The sequence below is a fragment of the Macrobrachium rosenbergii genome, chromosome 4 (genome assembly GCF_040412425.1).
Source record: "Macrobrachium rosenbergii isolate ZJJX-2024 chromosome 4, ASM4041242v1, whole genome shotgun sequence".
Lineage (NCBI taxonomy): Eukaryota > Metazoa > Arthropoda > Malacostraca > Decapoda > Palaemonidae > Macrobrachium > Macrobrachium rosenbergii.
The window spans coordinates 57,344,580-57,365,160 of record NC_089744.1 but is presented as its reverse complement, the minus strand read 5'-3'; the positions used below and the strand labels follow the sequence as shown (position 1 = coordinate 57,365,160).

Genomic DNA, 20,581 nt, shown 5'->3' with positions numbered 1-20,581 from the left:
ACATTTCATGAATGATTAAACATTTAATCTTAAAATGAACAAGACAATAAAATATTACAGTGAAATGGTATAAAATTACTATCTGGAGGTGTCCAGCTGTTCATCAATACAAAATGTAACTTTCACTTGTTTATAACAAAGAAAAGTTGTCGTACACAACAGGAGGTATAACGTATCAGTAGTAATTCTTGGGATTAATAATAATTCTAATGGGAGAATTTAGTTAGAATTTTGCTTGCAATATACAGTAGAGCTTCTATAATGAGATTCTAATAGTATCCTTCTTACCTGTCAACCAGCACTAAAGCAATACATAAATTTAATTATTATATTCTTGCTGTACTGTAGAGATAGCTTCTTCATTGTTTCTCATTCAGGCTTGCAGAGGAAAGTGTACTTCAATAATTGTGAGGGAATTGAGAAGTTTGAAGTTAATGGGGCAATTAGCACATCAACAGCAGACTTCTTTATAACAGCTACATTATTATAATTTTTTTTCTAGGCAGCCATTTTAGACCAATGCATTTTCAAAATAGATCTCTTAAAGTGTATGCTACTGTCAAGAACAATTTGGTTTAGGCTAGAAATGATGTAGAATTACTGTTAATGGTAACAGCGGTATTTTGAGAATAATCTTTGTACTATAGGAACTTAGTTTATCAAAAGGCCAGGCCCTCCACAGCATATGATAGCTTCTACTGTATACAGATCAAATTTACTGTAATGCGATGTTTTTATAATGAACCTTTTTGCTCCCTTAGGAATTGGTGCCAGGTGTTAGCCTTTCCTTTATCAGCCAGACTTTCGAGATGAGGTTGCTACTTCACTTTTCTTTTTCCCTCCTTGTGACACAATAATCATCTAACCAGGTACATATTTGACCATAGGTCTACAAGGCACATTTGTTTTACCCCAATGCTGTGCCCATTGGCTATTAAGAACTGAAGTGAATTTACATGTTAAGTGCTGGTGAAGGGAAAAGGAGACTAACTAAAGAAGTGTAGCTGTATAAATATATGAATTTGTGACAACTATCATAAATAACTGTACCAACCCAGCAATCCTGGTGGAGATTTTATTTCAGTTTTAAATACAGAACGAATCTGATACCTGAATGTGTAAGTCGTTGTGTCTTTATCAAACCAAAATGCATAGGACTGAATCTTGGCCGATCCGGTGCCCATTTCTATTTAAAGTAACTTATTCCAAGATGGCGTGTATTCAATATTACTGAGTGTTTGTGGCATAATATCTTGAAGTATGACGGGTCACATATGAATTAGTGACAAAATTATCACACCAGATGTATAATTTTTGCTGTATACATGCATTGTCTTGAAATATAGCAAGAAATAGCGGTACAATTTACTGCACAATATAGCATACAATACCAAAATAAGACAATAAACTTGGATTTTGACCAGTTTTTGCTGTCCAAATCATAATTAGCTTTTTCCTCGATTTCACATATTTCGGTTTTCGTACGCAAATAACAGCTTGTGTGTGTGTGTGTGTGTGTAATTGCGTATAGAATGTTGATAAATGGACTGTGAAACTAGCTAAAATTACAAAGCTTTTTCTTAACAGTATTATTACAGTGTGGTCATTTGCCTCTTTATTAGTTTGGAGTTTAACTTATAACTACAAATTACATGTACTATAGACTATGCATTAAACTACCTTCCTTCAAGTTGAGAGCAAATAATTATGATACTGCTGTGAATCAATGTGCATCAAAAATTAATGTACCCCAAACATATAAGCATACAAGGTATATTTCAAAGTAAACTTGACCAGCCCCGGTAAACCCTTTAAAAACAATAAAATGCATTACTATGAATAAAATGCAACATAACGATCTTAATAACAATGTCAATAATACAATAATAATAATAGCAATAAAAACAACAATACTAAATGTCAGCGTAGTCTATTGCAAACAATAAGCTTTGAAATGGGACAAAAATTGTATGTCAACTGTAGATATTAATTTGAATATATTGATGGAAGTAGCTGTGGGAGCTATGAAAAGGTTAAAAGAATAAAAAACCGCACCATGCGTTTTCTGTAATTAAAATTATTGGTCGTATGCTGACAGCAGAATCTGAGAACATTGTGTTGTATATATTTGACTAAAGGGAAGTTGCTCTGAAGATTAAAGGAAAATGTTTCTTTGCATACAACAATATTAGAGTGAAAACAGCACAACACTATTGAATTATACACTTCCTTGGCATACCACTGAAGGTGTTGAGTACAAGTCCAAGATGTGATTATTACATGAACGGAAGTGCGACAGGTTAAATCAAGGAAAATGTATATAAAAATATGGTGACATGTTAAACTGACGAAATTTGGAGCGTTAGAGAAAAAGAAACCCTGTTTAGATAGTAGCGTTACAATAAAAAGTTGAACATGCAACAGAGTAGACACAGAGACTGGTTAACGACGACAGCAGGTCTGAGAGATGGGGAGAAGATAATACGGATGGAAAACCAGCAAGAAAATGGTTGTACAGATGAAGCTGGATTAAAAAGATAAAATTAAAGATGTAACATGAAAAACGGTACATCCTCGTCTTGTAAAATGGGTTGGCACAGAAAGAGATAAATTTAATGTGGTTGAGAAAAAAATCAAAGAATACTTTTGGTAAGAGGATCGGATGTAACTGTAACTGTTAAGACTGATGGAGTAGTGAAGATAAGTCAAACCGTACATTTTATTTCACAAGAAGCAATTTTGCTTGAACTGTGAAAACTGGCAGTATTTTCTCTAATATCTCATGCCACCCACAATAAATGAATTATTTAGCCGAATGTGCTTTTTTTAAAATACTAATGAACAAAAGTGTAATAACAGTAATGACTAAAAGTCTGAGTCTTGTTTTACTAACCTCATTATCATCCTGATCCTCATAATCTGAGAAAGTGAGACAGGGTGGCCATCCTCACTTCCACCACTCATACTACTGCGGCTCTGGAAAAGAAAAAACATTGCTCAGGTTCCTGTTAAATAACAACAGCTTACAACTCTGCGAGTGCAGTATCAATATTACAAATATCACTATAACAAGAAGTATAGTAGGTTGCATTTTGGATATGATTTCAGCTTTCAACGAAATATATAAGATGTTTAAGTGTACCGCTGGACGGATACTACAGAGAAAGAGACTCTTGGGTCTTTATTAAAAAGGATAAAAGCACTTTAACTAAGCCAAGTCTTCATGGGTAAAAATGCTGTGTGTAACATGCTCATACAGTTATTTTCCAGAGCATTAAACAGGCGGAATAGATACATTACGTCTCAAAACGTAGCTATATTTACACTCAAATAAAATACTGTATATTGCAATACATAGTATTATTTTTAAGTTCTCTGGCCGAGCTGGGAATGCATTGTTTTTGAGCAGGCTCACGTGTCATTTCAAGTTTGTTTCATCTCATTTGTTTTGTTTATTTCACTTACATAACTGATTCCTTCCTCCTGTCTCTTTTTCGCATGGGGCTTCAGTCCCTGTTAGAGTCCTCGGGACTGCAGCATTATGTATTTTTAACTATGGTTGCAACTAGGCTGATAATTATAGTAGGACAAATCTGTACCACCCATGGAGTAAATAGCATTCATTTTTTGAGCTTTTAAAGGAAAGCATCAACCTAACCTTAAATGTTATTCATGTGGGTAACTTATCAATACAGAAGACAGACTATTTAGGGTCTCAGTTCTACAAAAGATCCCTGAGAACTGGCAGTTATCACATTTCCAGTGAGACACATACATAAAGCTTATAGACACAGCAGCTTCTTGTTTCAATTAAGCTTATATACACGGCAGTTTCTTGTTTCAATTAATCAGCAATGTATAACATTACAGCTTTATTGGAAAAATGAGTAAAAAACGAACAGAAATTGTACAAGTCGTTAAAGATTAAGACAAAAGTTCATGTTTCAATAACCTCAGAACTCTCAATAATTACATAATACACAAGTCTCGTAATGGAACATGTCAATGTAATGATACGACTTAAAAAAAAATTTGTTCTCTGTTAATCATTAATTGTAATCCTTAGTAGGTGTACTGTACATATATTCGTCACGCCAGATCTTTACTATAATATCGCTTTAATACCTTTTTTTTTATATTACAACCGCTATGAATTTCATCTTTCTTAATGATTACAATGGAAAATAACTCATAATTTAAGTAAAAATATATATTAACCTACTATACTAAAAGCGCTCTCCAAATTACAAATGTCCATCACCAAATACATTTGAAGGTAGAAGGGTGCCGAGAGACAGAAAATGGCTTTAACAAGAAAAAGTGCGATTATATTTGATGGTTTTCTAAATTTCAAAAATCTGCAGAGTGAACAGACAGATTCTATCCTTTCCCGTCACGCAATCGAGAAAACCTGGAATGCTCATCAATAGTAAACATAAGATCCAGGATGATGATGGCAGTAACCATTAATGCAAATATTGCCGCATGAATAGCCTATTAACATCACAAGAACGAAAAAACAACCTTAGATGATCCTCTTAGCATTCATTCATCATGCTGCAATCGACAGGAGCTCACTACTCGAACAACGACCTCATCACCGTCATTTTCAAATCTATCTTCGACGATTTTCTCATAAAATTGCTCTGCTAACTATAACAGGATGTCATTCAAGATCTAATCTGTACTCTACGTAAATATATACATATATGCATACATTTCCTATTTGGCTCCTTAAAAAGATTACTAAGAACTTCATTTGATAGGAAATGGTGACATATCCTTCATGATGTACGTCGTTATTACACATTCGCTTAGGAAACATGGTCGGTTATAAACCACACACAGCTGGCAAGTAGCATGCTTATAATTAACTTCTACATTTTCCTATTATTAAGTTATTTTTCTGAAGTGACATATTACTGTGATTAAAAATAACAGAGGGCTGAAACGGCCACATTTCCCGGCATCTTTTTGGCATCCTGGAAGCCACGGTTACCCAAAGCAGTCAGTAGAGGTGGCAAAAGCGGAAGGTGCCCAGTGTCGTCTTACAGCCAAAGCTCCAGTGCAGTACATATGTTCTGCAAGATCAACTAAGCCATGTTCCCAATCGAAGGCAACCAATTTCAAATCAGTACAATAGAAATACGGTTAACTCGGTGTTAGTTATGTTGTATGAAATATTCCCCAAAGGAATTATATCATTACTTTGTTGTAAAACAAGTTATCAGTTTTTGCATAAGCTAGGCCTATAGCATGTAGGCTACATTTGTTGTTTTTAGCCAAAACTACAGAAACCTGGCAATTAACCTGTAAGAATAACTTTAAATTATAAAATTATAAAGGAAATATACAGTAATAAGTATATTATTTAGTTAAAACACACTGACTGCTAAATGAATTAAGTAAAATTACTATTGACGTCATCAGCTAGTGTGACAACATAAGCACCGTTTGGTGCCCCTACTGATAATAGGCATCACCAGATACTGTACCTCATCTTTCATGCATGGCCGAGGAGGTGTAATACTTACACTTGCGCTATACTACAACAAAAGACGAATAACGGGCGTCAGGACGAACGCTCAGAAGACTTAGGTACGTAATCACACATCACATACGTAAACAGATTCAACTAGTCTCTCAGGTTTTGACGCCGAACTTCAGGAAAAACTCCGTAATTTATTTGCCGTTTTATTTGAACGTGCCTGGTGGTCAACAATAAATACCGTACCCCACTACTTCACAGTGACCAATGCTACGCTTGCTCCATACATGGATAGTTAACTTTCTAAAGAGGTGCTAATTCCAATACAAGATGAAGGATGAGAGGTGTTATTGTGCCTTGAATAAAAAAAAAAGATGCTAAGGAAAAGACATCAGTCATGACATCTGTGAGGACATCTAAAGTTTACTTGTTAATGGGGAACAAGGAATGCTGAATTAAAAATTAATTTTGCAAAATATACCAAAGAGTTTGCGGTAAGGAAAAGCAATTTCACATACCTAGACTGTGGTTGCCAAAATCTTTTCTAAGAACGACGCATCTAAAATCTGACTTAAAAGAAATCACAGCAGCACAAATGGCAACGTCCTATTCGCGAAAATGCAGTTAATATAATGTTATTAAGATTTCTTAAGGCAGAAATTAGGAAACGTAGTGGATATGAACTTTATGAGCGTGTGAAGAGTGTGGCGCTAGCCACTCAGAGACTCAAAGTTGAGTAAGAAGACGCTGATAAGAAGACTCCCTTTTTCAGGACTGGAATGCTCGTAATAACACTATATTTTGACAATTATGACTATTTTTGTGGCGAGAAGAAGGAATATAAAGCAACCCGTTTAATATTTTACATCCACATTATTGGATAAAAGTATCTGCTATTGCAATCAGTGATACAAGATATATTCATAACTGACGAATTCAGTTGGCCTTTCACAATCATGGAATGGCAGACTGACCTGATAACCTCGCGAGTAAATTGCTCATCGGATTAGACCTTAACCTCTAAAGTAATTAAAAAATTAGTTGGACAAATTTTAAACTAACCATTACACAATTAAAAAGATTCAACGTATATATAATTTTTAATGTAACTTGGTAAACGTGCAACAAAAATATGGCGGATTACGACTACGTAATATCACGTTCTTATCCCATTTTTATGGAGCTACTCGATCTTCTATTTATTAATCCATTTGTATATTTCCGACGGCCCGGTTTACAGATCTGGTCTCCCGACTGGTGGTGTTTGGTAGCAACCGCGAATGCCAGCATAAGGCCCAGCAACATTAGGTTTGGTCAATCGAGGTGGCTGACCGTTAACTGAACCATTACACCTTTCACAAATAAACACAGAACTTTGAATACAAACGTATAGAATATATCATCAGCTTAGAAACTTTTGGCAGGCTTTACAAGTCCAGTGCTTGAACGTCAGGGGGTGGCAGTGAAGAGTCAAGGGCGGCCTTTATTTGAAACTGAGGTTGTTTAACATTACTGTTCTCAGGTGATCATTTTTGGAGACAAACAAAATTCTACCTGTCGAAGCTTATCCACAATTACAATGTTTCTTTTACTAACTAACTAACTGAACATATTTTACACATTCATAACTGTAGAGGAGTACAACTGAGAGTACGAGTGGAAAAGAGTTAATCGACGTACCACCTATTTAAAATCACAGATTTCTTGAAATCCAAAATAATTATCTGAAGCATAAACAAAACGTGGCAACAATTAAAAATATGATTGAAAAGTAATGAAAACGGATTGGCAGGGTTTATATTATACCCTAAGGACCAGTAAGAACAAACAGAAATGGCTCTATATTTGAAAAAAAAAAAATGAAAAAAAAAAGAGGAAAAAAGGCGAAGAGGAAAAAAGAGGCCTATACAAAACATTCACAGGCTTTATGAGTGCATGAAATTTTCTCTAAAACTATTTACCTTGAAACGCCGTAGTTCAAGCGGAACATAACACTGTAGTTGAAGTTCTATCTTGATAGACAAAATGAAGAAAATTCAACGACTCAAATGGTACGTTAAAACACACGCTTACTGAACATATTATAAGGTAATGACAGCAGAAATATAATGTTTATGCCTTTATATTTAAGCTACTCTACGTAAACCATGACAAAAATATCACTATTCATATTAAACAAATCAACAATCAGAAGAATAAATGTAAAAACTGTATTGCCTCTGGTATTGTATAATATGCATGGATACAACGACAAAGCACTCCAATTTAATTGCAGAATATCACTTTTTTAAAAGCAAAGCAATGCAAATAAATATCAATCAAAGTGCAGCAATACTTGTTACTTTGAGTCACGACTCTTAACGCTTAACTATATAATTTAGAATGGAAAAAGGAAACATATAAATCAGATCCACAAAGAAACCTGTTTCTAGCTACCACTTCATCAGACCCCTTGGGCACTGGGAGAATCATTCAATACACGGTGACATTACCACTGAAAACAACACCAATACATTTCTAGATTTGCTTCTGAATTCAAATGGGCCAGCAGTGACAACTGTCAATATGAAGTCAAGGAAGCATCAAGGATTGCTTTGGTGCAAAGTCAAACAGTTGATCCGCATCTGCCATCGCTTGACAAGACTTGGCTCAGGTGCTCCTGATTACTCCAAGATGCTCGTGTTTCAGTAGCTCTCTGGGTGTGTGTGTGTGTGTGTGTGTGTGTGTGTGTGTCATGTGTGTGTGTGTGTGTGTGTGTGTGTGTGTGCTTAAGTCCAACAGAAATGAAGATTGCCTAATGGGCCATTTTAAGGACTGTATATGTTGCTTCATGAAGATAACTCATGATCATGTATACATATCATTTAAGCAGACCCTCCTCTTGAGATCATACACACACTATATATATATGTATATATATATACATACATATATATACAGTATATATGTATACATATGTATATATATATTATATATATATATATATATATATATATATATATATATATATATATATATATATATAAACTCGTATATGAATATATGTGTGTGAATGTATTCTGACATTAAGCCAGATAGTCAAAGTTGACTGTTTATCTTTTATCTAAACAAAGCTCTAGTTCGAATTCTGGCCGGGAAGACTGTGCCCTTCAACTAGTCTCCTTAGAGTGATATGAAACGATAACTTAGGCTTCATATTTGTGTATATACACAGAATTTATGCTTGTGTAGTAGACGAAAATTCATTTATATGTATATATATGTCTATATATATATATATATATATATATATATATATATATATATATATATATATATATATATATATATATATATATATATATATATATATATATATATATATACCATAACACAGCAGGACATAAAACAGGAACAGTTGTGAGTGCATCTCAGCGGCCAATGGCGAATACTAAATGTGCCTATCAGGGATACAGTGGCCAACTTTTTATCTGTCTGATTTATTTTGCGGCTAAAAAAAGTGGTTCTACTAGGGGCTGGATAGTTTGCTGGCAACTGCTGTTCTTTTAGATCATGCCAAAATTTAGAAGAGTGACGATAACTACCATTCAATTCTGCTAAGGCAACTAAGTCGCCAGCACACCATGAGCAATAATGCTCGATGAAGCCATTTATTAGTGTATATGCACCCGATACTTTTTTTATATTCACGCATATCAAGCCACAATATTTGTACGTAAACCGTACTTCCATCTATGACTGGTCTCTCATCTTCATGCGTTGGACAGAGGCACAGGCTTTTCTCTAAGGGATGTGAAATGTCAACAGACCACAGCCCAATGTGTTTGGCACCAAGGTGCAAATTACACCTGTCGCGCTCCGTCGCTTGGAATTCTCTTCTCTTTACACGAACAGTGACACTTGATATATGGATGTGATCACAATTAACTCTAGGGAAATCTTTGTTTTTGATGGACTGACGCAAATGGCCTGATGTAAATACCCACTCTAAACAAAGCTACATAAAAGATATCTCCGACCTTGTAAACTGCAAATGAATGTCAAAGATGCATAACCTACAGCATTCCAGTTCTTTTTTAGATTTTTTCCCGTGAAACGAACTAAAGGATATTTTCCTTACGAACGCAAAAAATGCCAAAATTTTGATACATTATAATGTGTTTCTAATAAAACCGGAAAGTACGGACACACTTTTAGACTTTCTTCTAAATTGAAAGTTAATTCAAATGGATCACATTACATTGGCTTTCTGATTGTTTCATCAGCATCTTGAAACATCAGTATGTGGTCCTCGAATCATTAACTCGTTTATCACGTACCTACACTGGAACATCGCCTGAACTAACAGCAGACAAATTGGGATAAACATACAAAGATTTTCAGCGTAACTAGTCCTCAAAATACCGGAGATTCCTCATTTTCATTAACTCTCAAACTACGTTCAGTAAAATTAAGGTCAAACTGGTCTGGATTCAATCGAGTGAAAAGGGATAAAAATTTAAAATCAAAACAAATTATAATTTCAACTATCTGAAACTCTGAACTGAAAACGTAATCAGGAACACACAATAAATAAAATTATACAATTCCAGAACAACTTTGACCTAAAAAGTCCTTCACTTCTAATATTCTAAACAAGAGTACATTAGTAGAGCTACACTCACTGAGTGCTTAATAATTCTCAATATCTAATGATACTTCATATATATAATGACACTGTGCTGTCTTCGAGTAAATGCTTTTTTCCCGCAAGACTTGAAAATATATAGTGCCGTGCTGCTCGTATGGTTTCCATGTCTAAAAATGATAACGCTAGTGCCACATACTTAATTCTTCAGCTTTTACCTATTCTGGAATATATTTCTTTTGTTTGGGTGTCTGCAGCCACTTAGGACCTTTATATTCTACAGGTAATGCTGGAACTGGTGATTTACATTCATCTTATTCTGTTTGACCGTCTTTCACACGATGGATTTTAATGGAAAATTTCCACTTTCATCTTTGGAGCCTCTAGAATTGGTAGGCTACTCGTTTGTTCACGTCCACAGCTTTATTTTGCTGAGGTGCCAAAATATCAAGCTGTCCTGGCCCAGAGATCCCTATAATAAAACTGTCGAACAATTTTTCTGGCAATTATTACTGATGTAATACTGCATAATAGGGCAGTCAATGTAGTTACCACTGCATAAGTTCTTTGCATTATACAGTTTACCGCTGTATACATGTTATTTCTTTTGTAAAACCAATCTGTCAATACTGTAAATTTTGTCCCGAATCTTTGTGAATTCACTTTCCCTTACTGGGGTAGAAAATTATATTGATAATAATTTGCACACTTGCACATGATAAAGGAGAGCCATGGCAATAATAAAAAGAAATAAAAATAACAAAAAAAAATTAATAAATAGGGAATATACATATTTACGAAAAGAACGATATACCGACATGTAGCTTTATGATAAAACAGGCTTCGTAAAAATCGACATGTTTTAACTAATGACCAAGCAGAAAAAAGCACTAGTTAACTATCCTTCACACTGAACATAGGTAATAAGGAGTAGTTTTCAAGCTATGAGGTTTTCTATTAACTAATAAGATAATAATGAATGATGAACTCACAGATGCAAATGATCGGCTGGTGGAGAGAGAGCGAGCTCTGATGCGCCGGAAGAGCTTTCCAAGAACGCCACCTTTTTGCTGCTGGAGCGGATGAAGGAAAACGCTTCCTTCTGTAGAAACGTCGTCATCCTCTGAGACAAATGCCTCGTCTTCGTTATCAGCCTCTGTGACATGGATGGAGGGAGCACATTCTTCTCCATAATTACTGGTATTTTCAAATGCTTCCTCATCGCTTCCCCGACCACCATCACATTCTGATATCTTTGGCTCAATTGATTAAGTTGTTTCTCTTCAGACTATTTCCAGGTGAAGGATCCCTGCCTTTGAAATGCCGTTCGATCTTCGCACTTTTCCGTCTTTTGACGAGACGAGATGCGAGACCTGATTTCAGTTCAAGATAGAAGGCAGGTTTGCTTGTCCTCCTGACTTAATTTTAAGTAGATGTCCGTGGTCCATGCTCACCATTCTTGTTAAAAGCAAGTGAGAGAACTTACGCACTTGAAGCGGCAGCGCTTTGGCTTTCAAAGAAAGTCCTTCGTTTACTCTGCTCACTACCACTGCCACCCACATTTTTAAGATTTTCTATTGACTCAGTAAATTTGGAAATACGATCTCCAGATTATACTTCTGTCTGAGGCTCTCGAAAGCATTTTGAAAGTAATTTGAATCCTTCTTTTACGCAAAGTGACCTCTTCCTTGGGTTCCTCTACCCTCCGGGGAAGAGTACTGCAGGAAATAACGTTCTGAGTATCACAACAAGGCAGGAATTTCTTCGAAGGGGAACCGACCCGTTGATCATATGAAAGAACATCTGGGGGAGGGACAACGACACTGGAATCCTGAGAAGGGTCGGTAGGTTGTACATTTTCATTAGGTTTCTCCTCATACGGTGAACTTTCTCTGACTTCTCCATATGGGCGGTTATTTGTCGGAGAAAACCTCCGCTTTGGAGAGTTACCACCTCTACTAACCGATGCTCTACGAGGAGTCAGGAAAGGGCGAGATCTCCTCCTACACGAAACTCGCCGAGAGGGCCGTCGACGAACCGGGCCGATCTCGTTGGCGATCGTGTTTCCCTACCCAAGATACTTACCGATAAATCAGGAGGAGCCAATTCTGGAGGGTTCGGTTTTTGAGCGATTATCCCTGGCCGTCTTAGAAGGTGCGACAGGACCTGGAACACGGCGAGCTTTGCGTCCAGGTCGTCCGAGTGTGGTACTCTGGTATTGGCCAGGTGTTGGTGCCTTCCCAAGAAGTATCATCTTTTGGTGTGACGAAGAACACTTATCGTGTGAATCCGATTTCGAAGCTGAATCAGTCTGCTTTGCTTGACTGCAGTTGGCACCAGTATGGCTCGTCCTCTTAACCTTAGTGGTGATGTCATTTGAGCATTTAACATGGGACGAGGGCTGGCAATCTTCACCAGAGATATGTGAACAACTATAAGCATCAGAAGTGGTATCTTCCGAAGAAAATTTCAATTCTTGATCAATATTTGAATTCTTTACAACCTCCTGAGAATCACTTACTCTTGATAAGATAATTTCCCTTTTCATGCTCCCGTATCTGAATCCAAATCTTGGCTCACAACTACCTCACAGTCCACAGTTTCTTCTACTTCTTTCTCAGCTTCCGTTTCCACTCCCTCTAATTCAATCTCTTCTTCTTGGCTTGACATTAAATCCGCCACTAGACTTAAACTTGACCTTGCATCGTGATACGACGTTGATTCAGAATCATGATCGCGAAACGATATTTGCGATTCTTGCTTCTCCGTCGTACATTCGCTCTCGTTGGCACATTCTTCCTCGCATTCCAGCAAGTCGATGATTTCTGCTCCCGCTGCTTGCTCGGTTTCTCTAGAACATGGAATTGTCCCGGGACACTCGAGATCTGTTTCTTGAGGGTCCGTTTCATGCAATTCTATAGCTGGTGTACCCGGAACAGTAGAGGAGGTCATGTTAGTTTTATTTGTCTCTTGACCCTCACTCCAAAACGTTTCATCATAAAAACGTTCGCTACTCACTAAAGAATGATACATGCAAAGAATAGTTAACATTGACAATAACTACAACATATTTCTCACTTCCATGTTTCCTTTGCCTAAGTCTACGAAGAATCCAAGCAATTTTAACATACTCGTATTTTCATAGATTCAGGTATTAAAATGTACGTGATTAACGGCCCCAGTTTGAAAATAAATCTGGGTATATCATAATTTTGCCAAACCAGAACAGTCGACGTTGTTTTACTTAATACGTCACGAACACTAAACCGGATCTCTAACAAGTCACACAGGTGTCAACGCAGGTGTGCACTATTTCTACAGTATCCTCGGTTACACATACACAGAAAAAAAAGAAAACACTGTCACTTTCTACATAGTAAATCTAAGTTGTCTTCCCATACTTTCCCGCATTATCCTCCCACTATCTTCAACAGCGAAACTGGGACATCTCCAGCAAACAAATAAATGTGACAAAAGAGTCCTGGCATCCACTTGGCGCTCACCAAAATACTTTCATACAAGCGACACTCGCTATTTTAAGAGTAGCTTCCTAGCTCTTCTTGCTAATTTGCTGCGATAGCTGAAAAGGAGCAACAATCATATGCAAGGGTGGAGAAGTGCATCTTCATCTTCGCCCCTGTTCAACCCATCACGCCCACTGACAATGGCAACAGCACGAGTCTCTCAAGAACACAAAAACGATAAAAAAGGAACGAAGACATTTGCATTTTTTGTTTGATTTTATTTTAAACACTTCACCTGCACCACTCAGAAAACAGTACACCCTAAGCAAAAAGATGGACGTGGGTTGCCTCCTTCACGCGATTCACAGTGCAGAGGTTTTTAAGACAAAATACACAGACGTTACGTCTTAAAAGGTTTTTAAGGTAACATCTCCACAAGAGCAATAGTATCACCGAATCACAGCTACGTGGAATCACTTAATACACGAACCCCTCGCTACATCGAATGCCAGAGTGCCACTGGCTTCCCTCACACCGAAGAGTGAGAGGTGTATGTGCGTGTCTTGCTCTCCTTTCCCCACCCCCCATCTCTCTCTCTCTCTCTCTCTCTCTCTCTCTCTCTCTCTCTGGCACTCTCCCACCTGGCCGTAAGTCCCCGCACCTCATTGTGATGATTTTTTTTTTTTTACCATAAACAACTCTCCTAAAGGTAAAATACTTTATTCACTCTCCGCCGCTGCTGCTACCTTGGTTAATGACACTTCTCCATTCATCGCTGCAGGACCTGAAACAAACTTTCGGTGGCCCTCCCGCTGTCTCAACTCAAGCACTTCTCTGTCTGTCTGTCTGTCTGTCTGTCTGTCTGTCTGTCTCTCTCTCTCTCTCTCTCTCTCTCTCTCTCAAAAACACACATACACCTTTTCTCAAAACTGTTTACTTCCGCTTTTGAATTTCAGTATGAATAGCCAAGATGCACTCAAAGTGCAACTGTACCGTTAGTGCATTCCTTTCATACACATCATCGTTATCATCACCAACGAAAACATCTTCACTACGCAGGCACCTCCCAGACACTTTCATTATTGACCAAATAGTTCACATTCTTATGATTACATGACTACTAGCCTCAGTTTTAAAGCTCATTCGGGATCACGTTCTGTCACTCTATTATGTTATAACTGGCCGAAGGTCAAATCATGGGTAATCTCCTTCTGCCGGGGAGTGAGAGAGAGATTTATAGAATACCAACGTGCTCAAGATTAGCGATCTCAGCTGACTTCCTTTCTTCCGTATATCAAGGCGTTGGGGCATCGTCGTCCCTCAGATCGCCCAGACAAATTTAGACACTAGGCAGACATGAAGTGTCGCTCACAAGCCCTTCGCATATATATATATATATATATATATATATATATATATATATATATATATATATATATATATATATATATATATATATATATAAAGACTGCGCTCCAAGGAGGAATAGAGAAAGAAATATTCCTCTACAAACGGGCGTATGTGGCGCATTCAATTAACTAATTCCGAGAAAACATAAGGGCGGATGGGGAACTCTGACCCTTTCATTATATTTCTTTACAAATGTGAGGAAAAATAAGACTCGTTTGAAAGAAGACCCATCGACGTAATTCTCTTTCCCTCTGTAAAGGTTCTCCCCATTACCACTATTATTAAAGTTCAACGTATATTCAAGAGAACACTTTAATCGCTCATACACGTAAATTAATGACAAAAACCCAAACATCAGTGGGTTGCTAAATACCCAAATACACCTGTACGTTTGAACTTTCAAGTACACGCAAACACATACATACACATATATATATTATATATATATATATATATATATATATATATATATATATATATATATATACACACATATATATATATATAATTAGGCGTGTGTATGTGTCGTGTTTGCGCGATCATATGCGTTTATGGTGCAGCCGTTTGATAGGATTGCGCATGCGTGTTTACAGTAAGAATGAGAGAGGTTCTACTTGTATATCTGCGAACATATTCAGTACATGTTTAGCTCTATACTAGCATGAGGAATACAGTAAATGTCACCCTGTCCCTTAAGAACAGTATCATAAGACTTGCTCCCTTAACTAACGATAAAATCAGCCATAAAAATAAGGATATGTTTTAAGAATCTTACTTTCGTGATCATAATCTCCATAAAGAACCGGATGCCAGTTTTTCGGAGAAATAAAATTATTTACAATCAGGTGGAAAAAATTATTAATACCGAAAAGGCGTTTTTTAACGACGTCACAGGACGTTGTGAATAAGCGAGAACGAGCAGGGAAGGATGGGGCAAACCGGAAGAAAACGAAAGAGAGGGAGACAGAGAGAGGATGAGACCAATATGAAGCAGGCTTGACAACCTTCCCTCCCTCGTGCATGCAAGTGAACAACAGCAGAATTCATTATGTCTCCCAGATGCTATGTTGTGTTGACACCACTGAAAAATCAAGTATTTTAAAAATGCCCTTATACAGAGAGCGTTTACACTTGCCTTCAGAAACAAAATTGGAAGATTGCGGTTTTCAGATACATGATTATCTTTACAAATGTATCGCTGAATACAAACAACTCCGATAAAGAAACATCATGAAAAATCTTGCATCACAATTATCCTTAATATAGTCTGCTCGCGTTAAAAACACGAACTAAATCTCGAATTTTCGTGACCCGAAAAACATCTTTCGACTAAACAGCATCAAGTGTACATTTACATATGCATTTACATATGCAGCCTCACGAAATGCGTCCTACATTTTACCACTAAATGAGATATTTTCGGCTTTGCTGTGTTTTACAAGACGTTACAAAAATTATATATATTTTTTTCCTCACATACTTTTCCCTTGCGAAGGAATGACTCCAGAATGTGTCAACTTTCAAATTCCCTGGAAATCTCTTGAGATGGGGATCCTGGCCTTGTGCCCAGTTCATCCTTCTTGTGACCTAAAAGTCGACTGACAGTCGAACACCTAATTCGCTGCTTAGGTCAGCAGAGCAGCAGACGGGTTATAAGGCTGTATGTTCATTCACCCGATTCGTTGAGGATTTGTACTAGAAAGACCTCTACAAGAGGCCCTATTTATAAATAAATAAATAAATAAATAAATAAATAAATAAATAAAAAATATAAATATATATATATATATATATATATATATATATATATATATATATATATACATATACATATATATATATATATATATATATATATATATATATATATATATAATTTCAAAAACATAAAAAGGATTGTACATCGATACTTTAATTTTTTGTAAGAGAGAAAATCCACAGGTAATTAATTCCACGTTTAACTATTAAAAAATCTTAAACAAGCTCTCTCAGAGCAATATAGCGTACTTGATGTACTATAAGCATAACTCATTGGACTATTGCAGGTCCACAAAAATATTACTGTATACTATATATATATATATATATATATATATATATATATATATATATATATATATATATATATATATATATATATATATATATATACCTACCTTCGTTAATCAAAAGAATCAAGTAAACAAACGAATCATCTATATATGTGTGGAGGTTATAAGGGCATATATGAAATTTCATATAAACACCAGCAATGAATTAAAATAAAATTTTCATTTGAATCCAGGAAAGACTTGACTGCAACTACTCGTGACGAAGCTCTTCAGTGTTTTTCCAATCCCCTCTCCCTCGCACGCACAAATACACACATGCGTGCGCGCACACGTATAAAATGCTTATGTTCTGATCATGCTGCAAGGTTGTGAAGGAAGAATGTAAATTCATGATTCAATCAAAGCGAGGTAGTAAGTTCCACTTCTTGCGACCTTTTGTTTATTTTTTCCACTATTTGAAATTAATCCGTAGCACCAAACCACTGGTATTACGAAATGACATTTCGTCAATCTTATGTGGGTCCGCATGCGTTGGCATGATGCATTATGAAACATATCAAGATCTTCCGTCAATGTTAGTGACATAAAAATACAGTATATGGACGCAAAATGACGTCACATTAAGAGACTTACCGTTTCTTAATTGCATATCGCATCTAAATCACTTCGCCGCTTTTTTAGAAAGATTGGTGACAGGCTTACAAAAAATGATAGATTGGTGACAGGCTTACAAAAAATGACAAAGATTGGTGGACAGGCTTACAAAAAATTATAAAAGTATTTCCCGAAAAAAAGAAGCAGAAAGACCCGGTGGTTACGACTCGAAGACATGTCTCATCAATACGAGAGACAGACTGAGGAAAAGAGAGAGATTCTTTCTCCTGCTGAAAGATAAAGAGCCAGATACCATAAAGGAAGAATTTATAATTGCGGTTCAACCTCCAGCCGATGTCACCAAATGGCCTCGTTAAACTGTACCATTCTTCTGGCAACTCCTGGGGTTTTCTTTGAAAGCTCACACTGGCACCACGCGAGTAACCAGAAATGCGCCAATATGTTGGTAGTGCAGTACCAGGTATTTCACCTGTGTATTTTACATACAGTATTCAATAGTTTACGTTAAAAATAAAAGACCAGTTTAGATTTTTCTTCACACTTTCTTTCATTTATTTATACCAAAAAACCTGTGTTAAAATGAAATTAAAAAGTAATTATCATCCGTGATCTGGCTAACAATGCAGATATGCCTAAGCATTACTATGATATATGGAATTCTGATTAAAGATATACATTTTATTTCAGTTTCCTCACAGTATGAAAAGTACAAAGTGCTTTGTACTTGTCATTTAACTTACGTCAAGAACGAAAAATGATATCACGCGTAATGGTTGGTGTCTCGCGTGAGCAGGCTGCCAGGTGGAAAATCCCGATTTCTTCAACTTCGCAGCAACGCAGATTCCCAGATGCGAGGAAGCCTGACTTTTTTTCAGATGCTTCCAAATCCAGAAGCAGAAACAAATCGCGATAAAAAGTGACATCGTTAATTTAAAGGTGATGATGCCAAATAACCTTCTAATAAAAAGCATAGATAACAAGGTCTATGGTTTTTGTTTAACATCTTCACAGGCAGATAGAAAGACGGGCCAAATTAAAGCACACAACTACGACTACAATCAAAAGGAAAAGGGGAATTTGATGCAAACGGAAGCACTTCAGAAGTAAAGGCAAACAACTTTTGTTGTGAAGAGATCTGCCTCACGAACGTCAAAACCCCAAAATTACATAAAAAATAAAAAAGTAATATTTAGTTTAATCTTATAAACAGCGGTGTGATAAGAAATAATGAGTCACCTAGTATACAATACGTGAAAACAGTGAAAAACTAGCTAGTTAACATTAATGAAATCATATGCGCCACAAAACCTCAAAGACAAGGCCAGGGGATGCTCATTTGTCAAAAGCATTTTTTTATCACTAAATCTGCAAGAGCATTTGAAACCACTGTTAACTCCGTCTATGTAATGTCTAATAGTGATGTGGAGGCGGAATCTGACAAGCCACCATACACGTAATATTGAAAACAATTTCATTAACTATGTTCCAACATACGAGTTCGTAAAAACCGGAATGAACGTGCCAAAGGTACATGAACAGCTTAGATGAAACTTTGAGACAAAATAAGTCCTTAAAATTCGTTGGAAGATTTTAGCATACATCACTTTGGCACGCTTGCATTCATATTCGTGATTAGCGACCCAAAATGTTGCGTGATATCCCGCATGTTCCAGGAATAAAAACATGTAATTTGCAAGTACATGCATAATTTAAGTGTGAAAACAACAAGGTAAAACATTTTATGAAAGGAAACTTAAACCTTAGGATGCGCACTAGCTATAAAGAGATTAACATTGAAAAACAAAAATCTTCGATATTCGTACCCATGAGCCCCAAACTATTTCCCTTTGCTTTCACTTGAGGTAAACTTGAAAGTCTGAGTATAAAATTAATGTAAACATTTCTCCACGTCGAGCTTTCTGCTCCAATTATTTTGTATACATATGCTATTCCAAGTACTTTGTCCCTGATGACATGATAATTGGCAGCATATCCACAATATTTACCTTCATTGCGAATCTACGACTAAACGAACGTGATTTTCCTTTTACGAGCAAAACTTTCCTCATTAACGAGAATAAAACTAAGTACAAGAGTGATGTGAAATATATCACGCTCAGCACAAAATAAAACCTTGAAGTGTTGCAAGTTATGAACGGACCTTAAAAAGAACTCGAGCATCACAACTCCCAAAGATGATTTAAGCTAGAAAATCATCAAAGGTTAAACTCGTGTAACATTATTTTTCATTCCACTTTCCCTCTCTCCAATACACACGAACATACTAATTCGTAGTAAGTTGCCCCGACAAAGAATTGTGTCTGCTTGCAGCATGGAGATTTTTTTCCCATCTAGCGATTTCTGTTTTATCTTCATTACTCCGAGTAGTAAGTAAACTATGCGTCACCCTTGTTACTGCTAATCTGTATGACCAACAGCGAATCTGCTTTTTTTTTTCTTATTCAAAGCGTAATATCCTGCCAAGTCATTGTCTATTCTTCAACAACAATTAATTTATCATAAAAGTGGAAACGCGTTGATTAAAACACGGACACTTGAGAGGATTCTGCTACAGCTTTGACAATTCAATTTCACCATCACAATAATTGCGCTGTAAGGAAAACTAAATTCAATTCCAAAACTAATTGAGGCATATGACCCTCCACCGATTGTAAGTATCCTCAGCTGAAAATAATAATTTCTCTCAACAAACTTCATAAACAAAATAAAATGATCTTTTCTAAGAACTGGCCACCTACATGAACATGTTATGGTACTGTTATTGAATTAATCAATGGCGAACTATTATGTTTTCTCAGTTACCATCAATCTTGTTCTCTCTTCTCTCCGTTTACTTTAATCAATAGAGATCAAACCACTCCAGGCGGATGGCAACAATTTTCTGGTTCATGCAATAACCTATGTA

General features: G+C 36.4%; 2 protein-coding genes across 2 annotated transcripts in view; both read right to left on the bottom strand.

Moving 5' to 3' along the window:
• Window positions 1–2,865: 2,865 nt before the first annotated feature.
• LOC136837770 (uncharacterized) overlaps window positions 2,866–20,581 on the bottom strand; it is a 1,038,075-nt gene continuing 1,020,359 nt past the window's right edge. Inside the window, exon 14 of the mRNA XM_067102702.1 lies at window positions 2,866–2,976. Within this exon, the coding sequence (XP_066958803.1) occupies window positions 2,866–2,976 (111 nt within the window). The remainder of the gene's footprint in view (window positions 2,977–20,581) is intronic.
• On the bottom strand, window positions 12,210–14,105 carry LOC136834895 (uncharacterized). Its single transcript, XM_067097718.1, has 2 exons — window positions 14,070–14,105; window positions 12,210–13,132 (listed from the first exon to the last, which is right to left on the bottom strand). The coding sequence occupies exon 2, from the start codon at window positions 13,065–13,067 to the stop codon at window positions 12,660–12,662; it is 408 nt and encodes a 135-aa protein (XP_066953819.1). The 5' UTR covers window positions 13,068–13,132; window positions 14,070–14,105; the 3' UTR covers window positions 12,210–12,659.

Coding starts and splice junctions, on each gene's coding strand:
- LOC136834895 (XM_067097718.1), bottom strand. CDS start 13,067: ATGACCTCCTCTACTGTTCCGGGTACACCAGCTATAGAATTGCATGAA.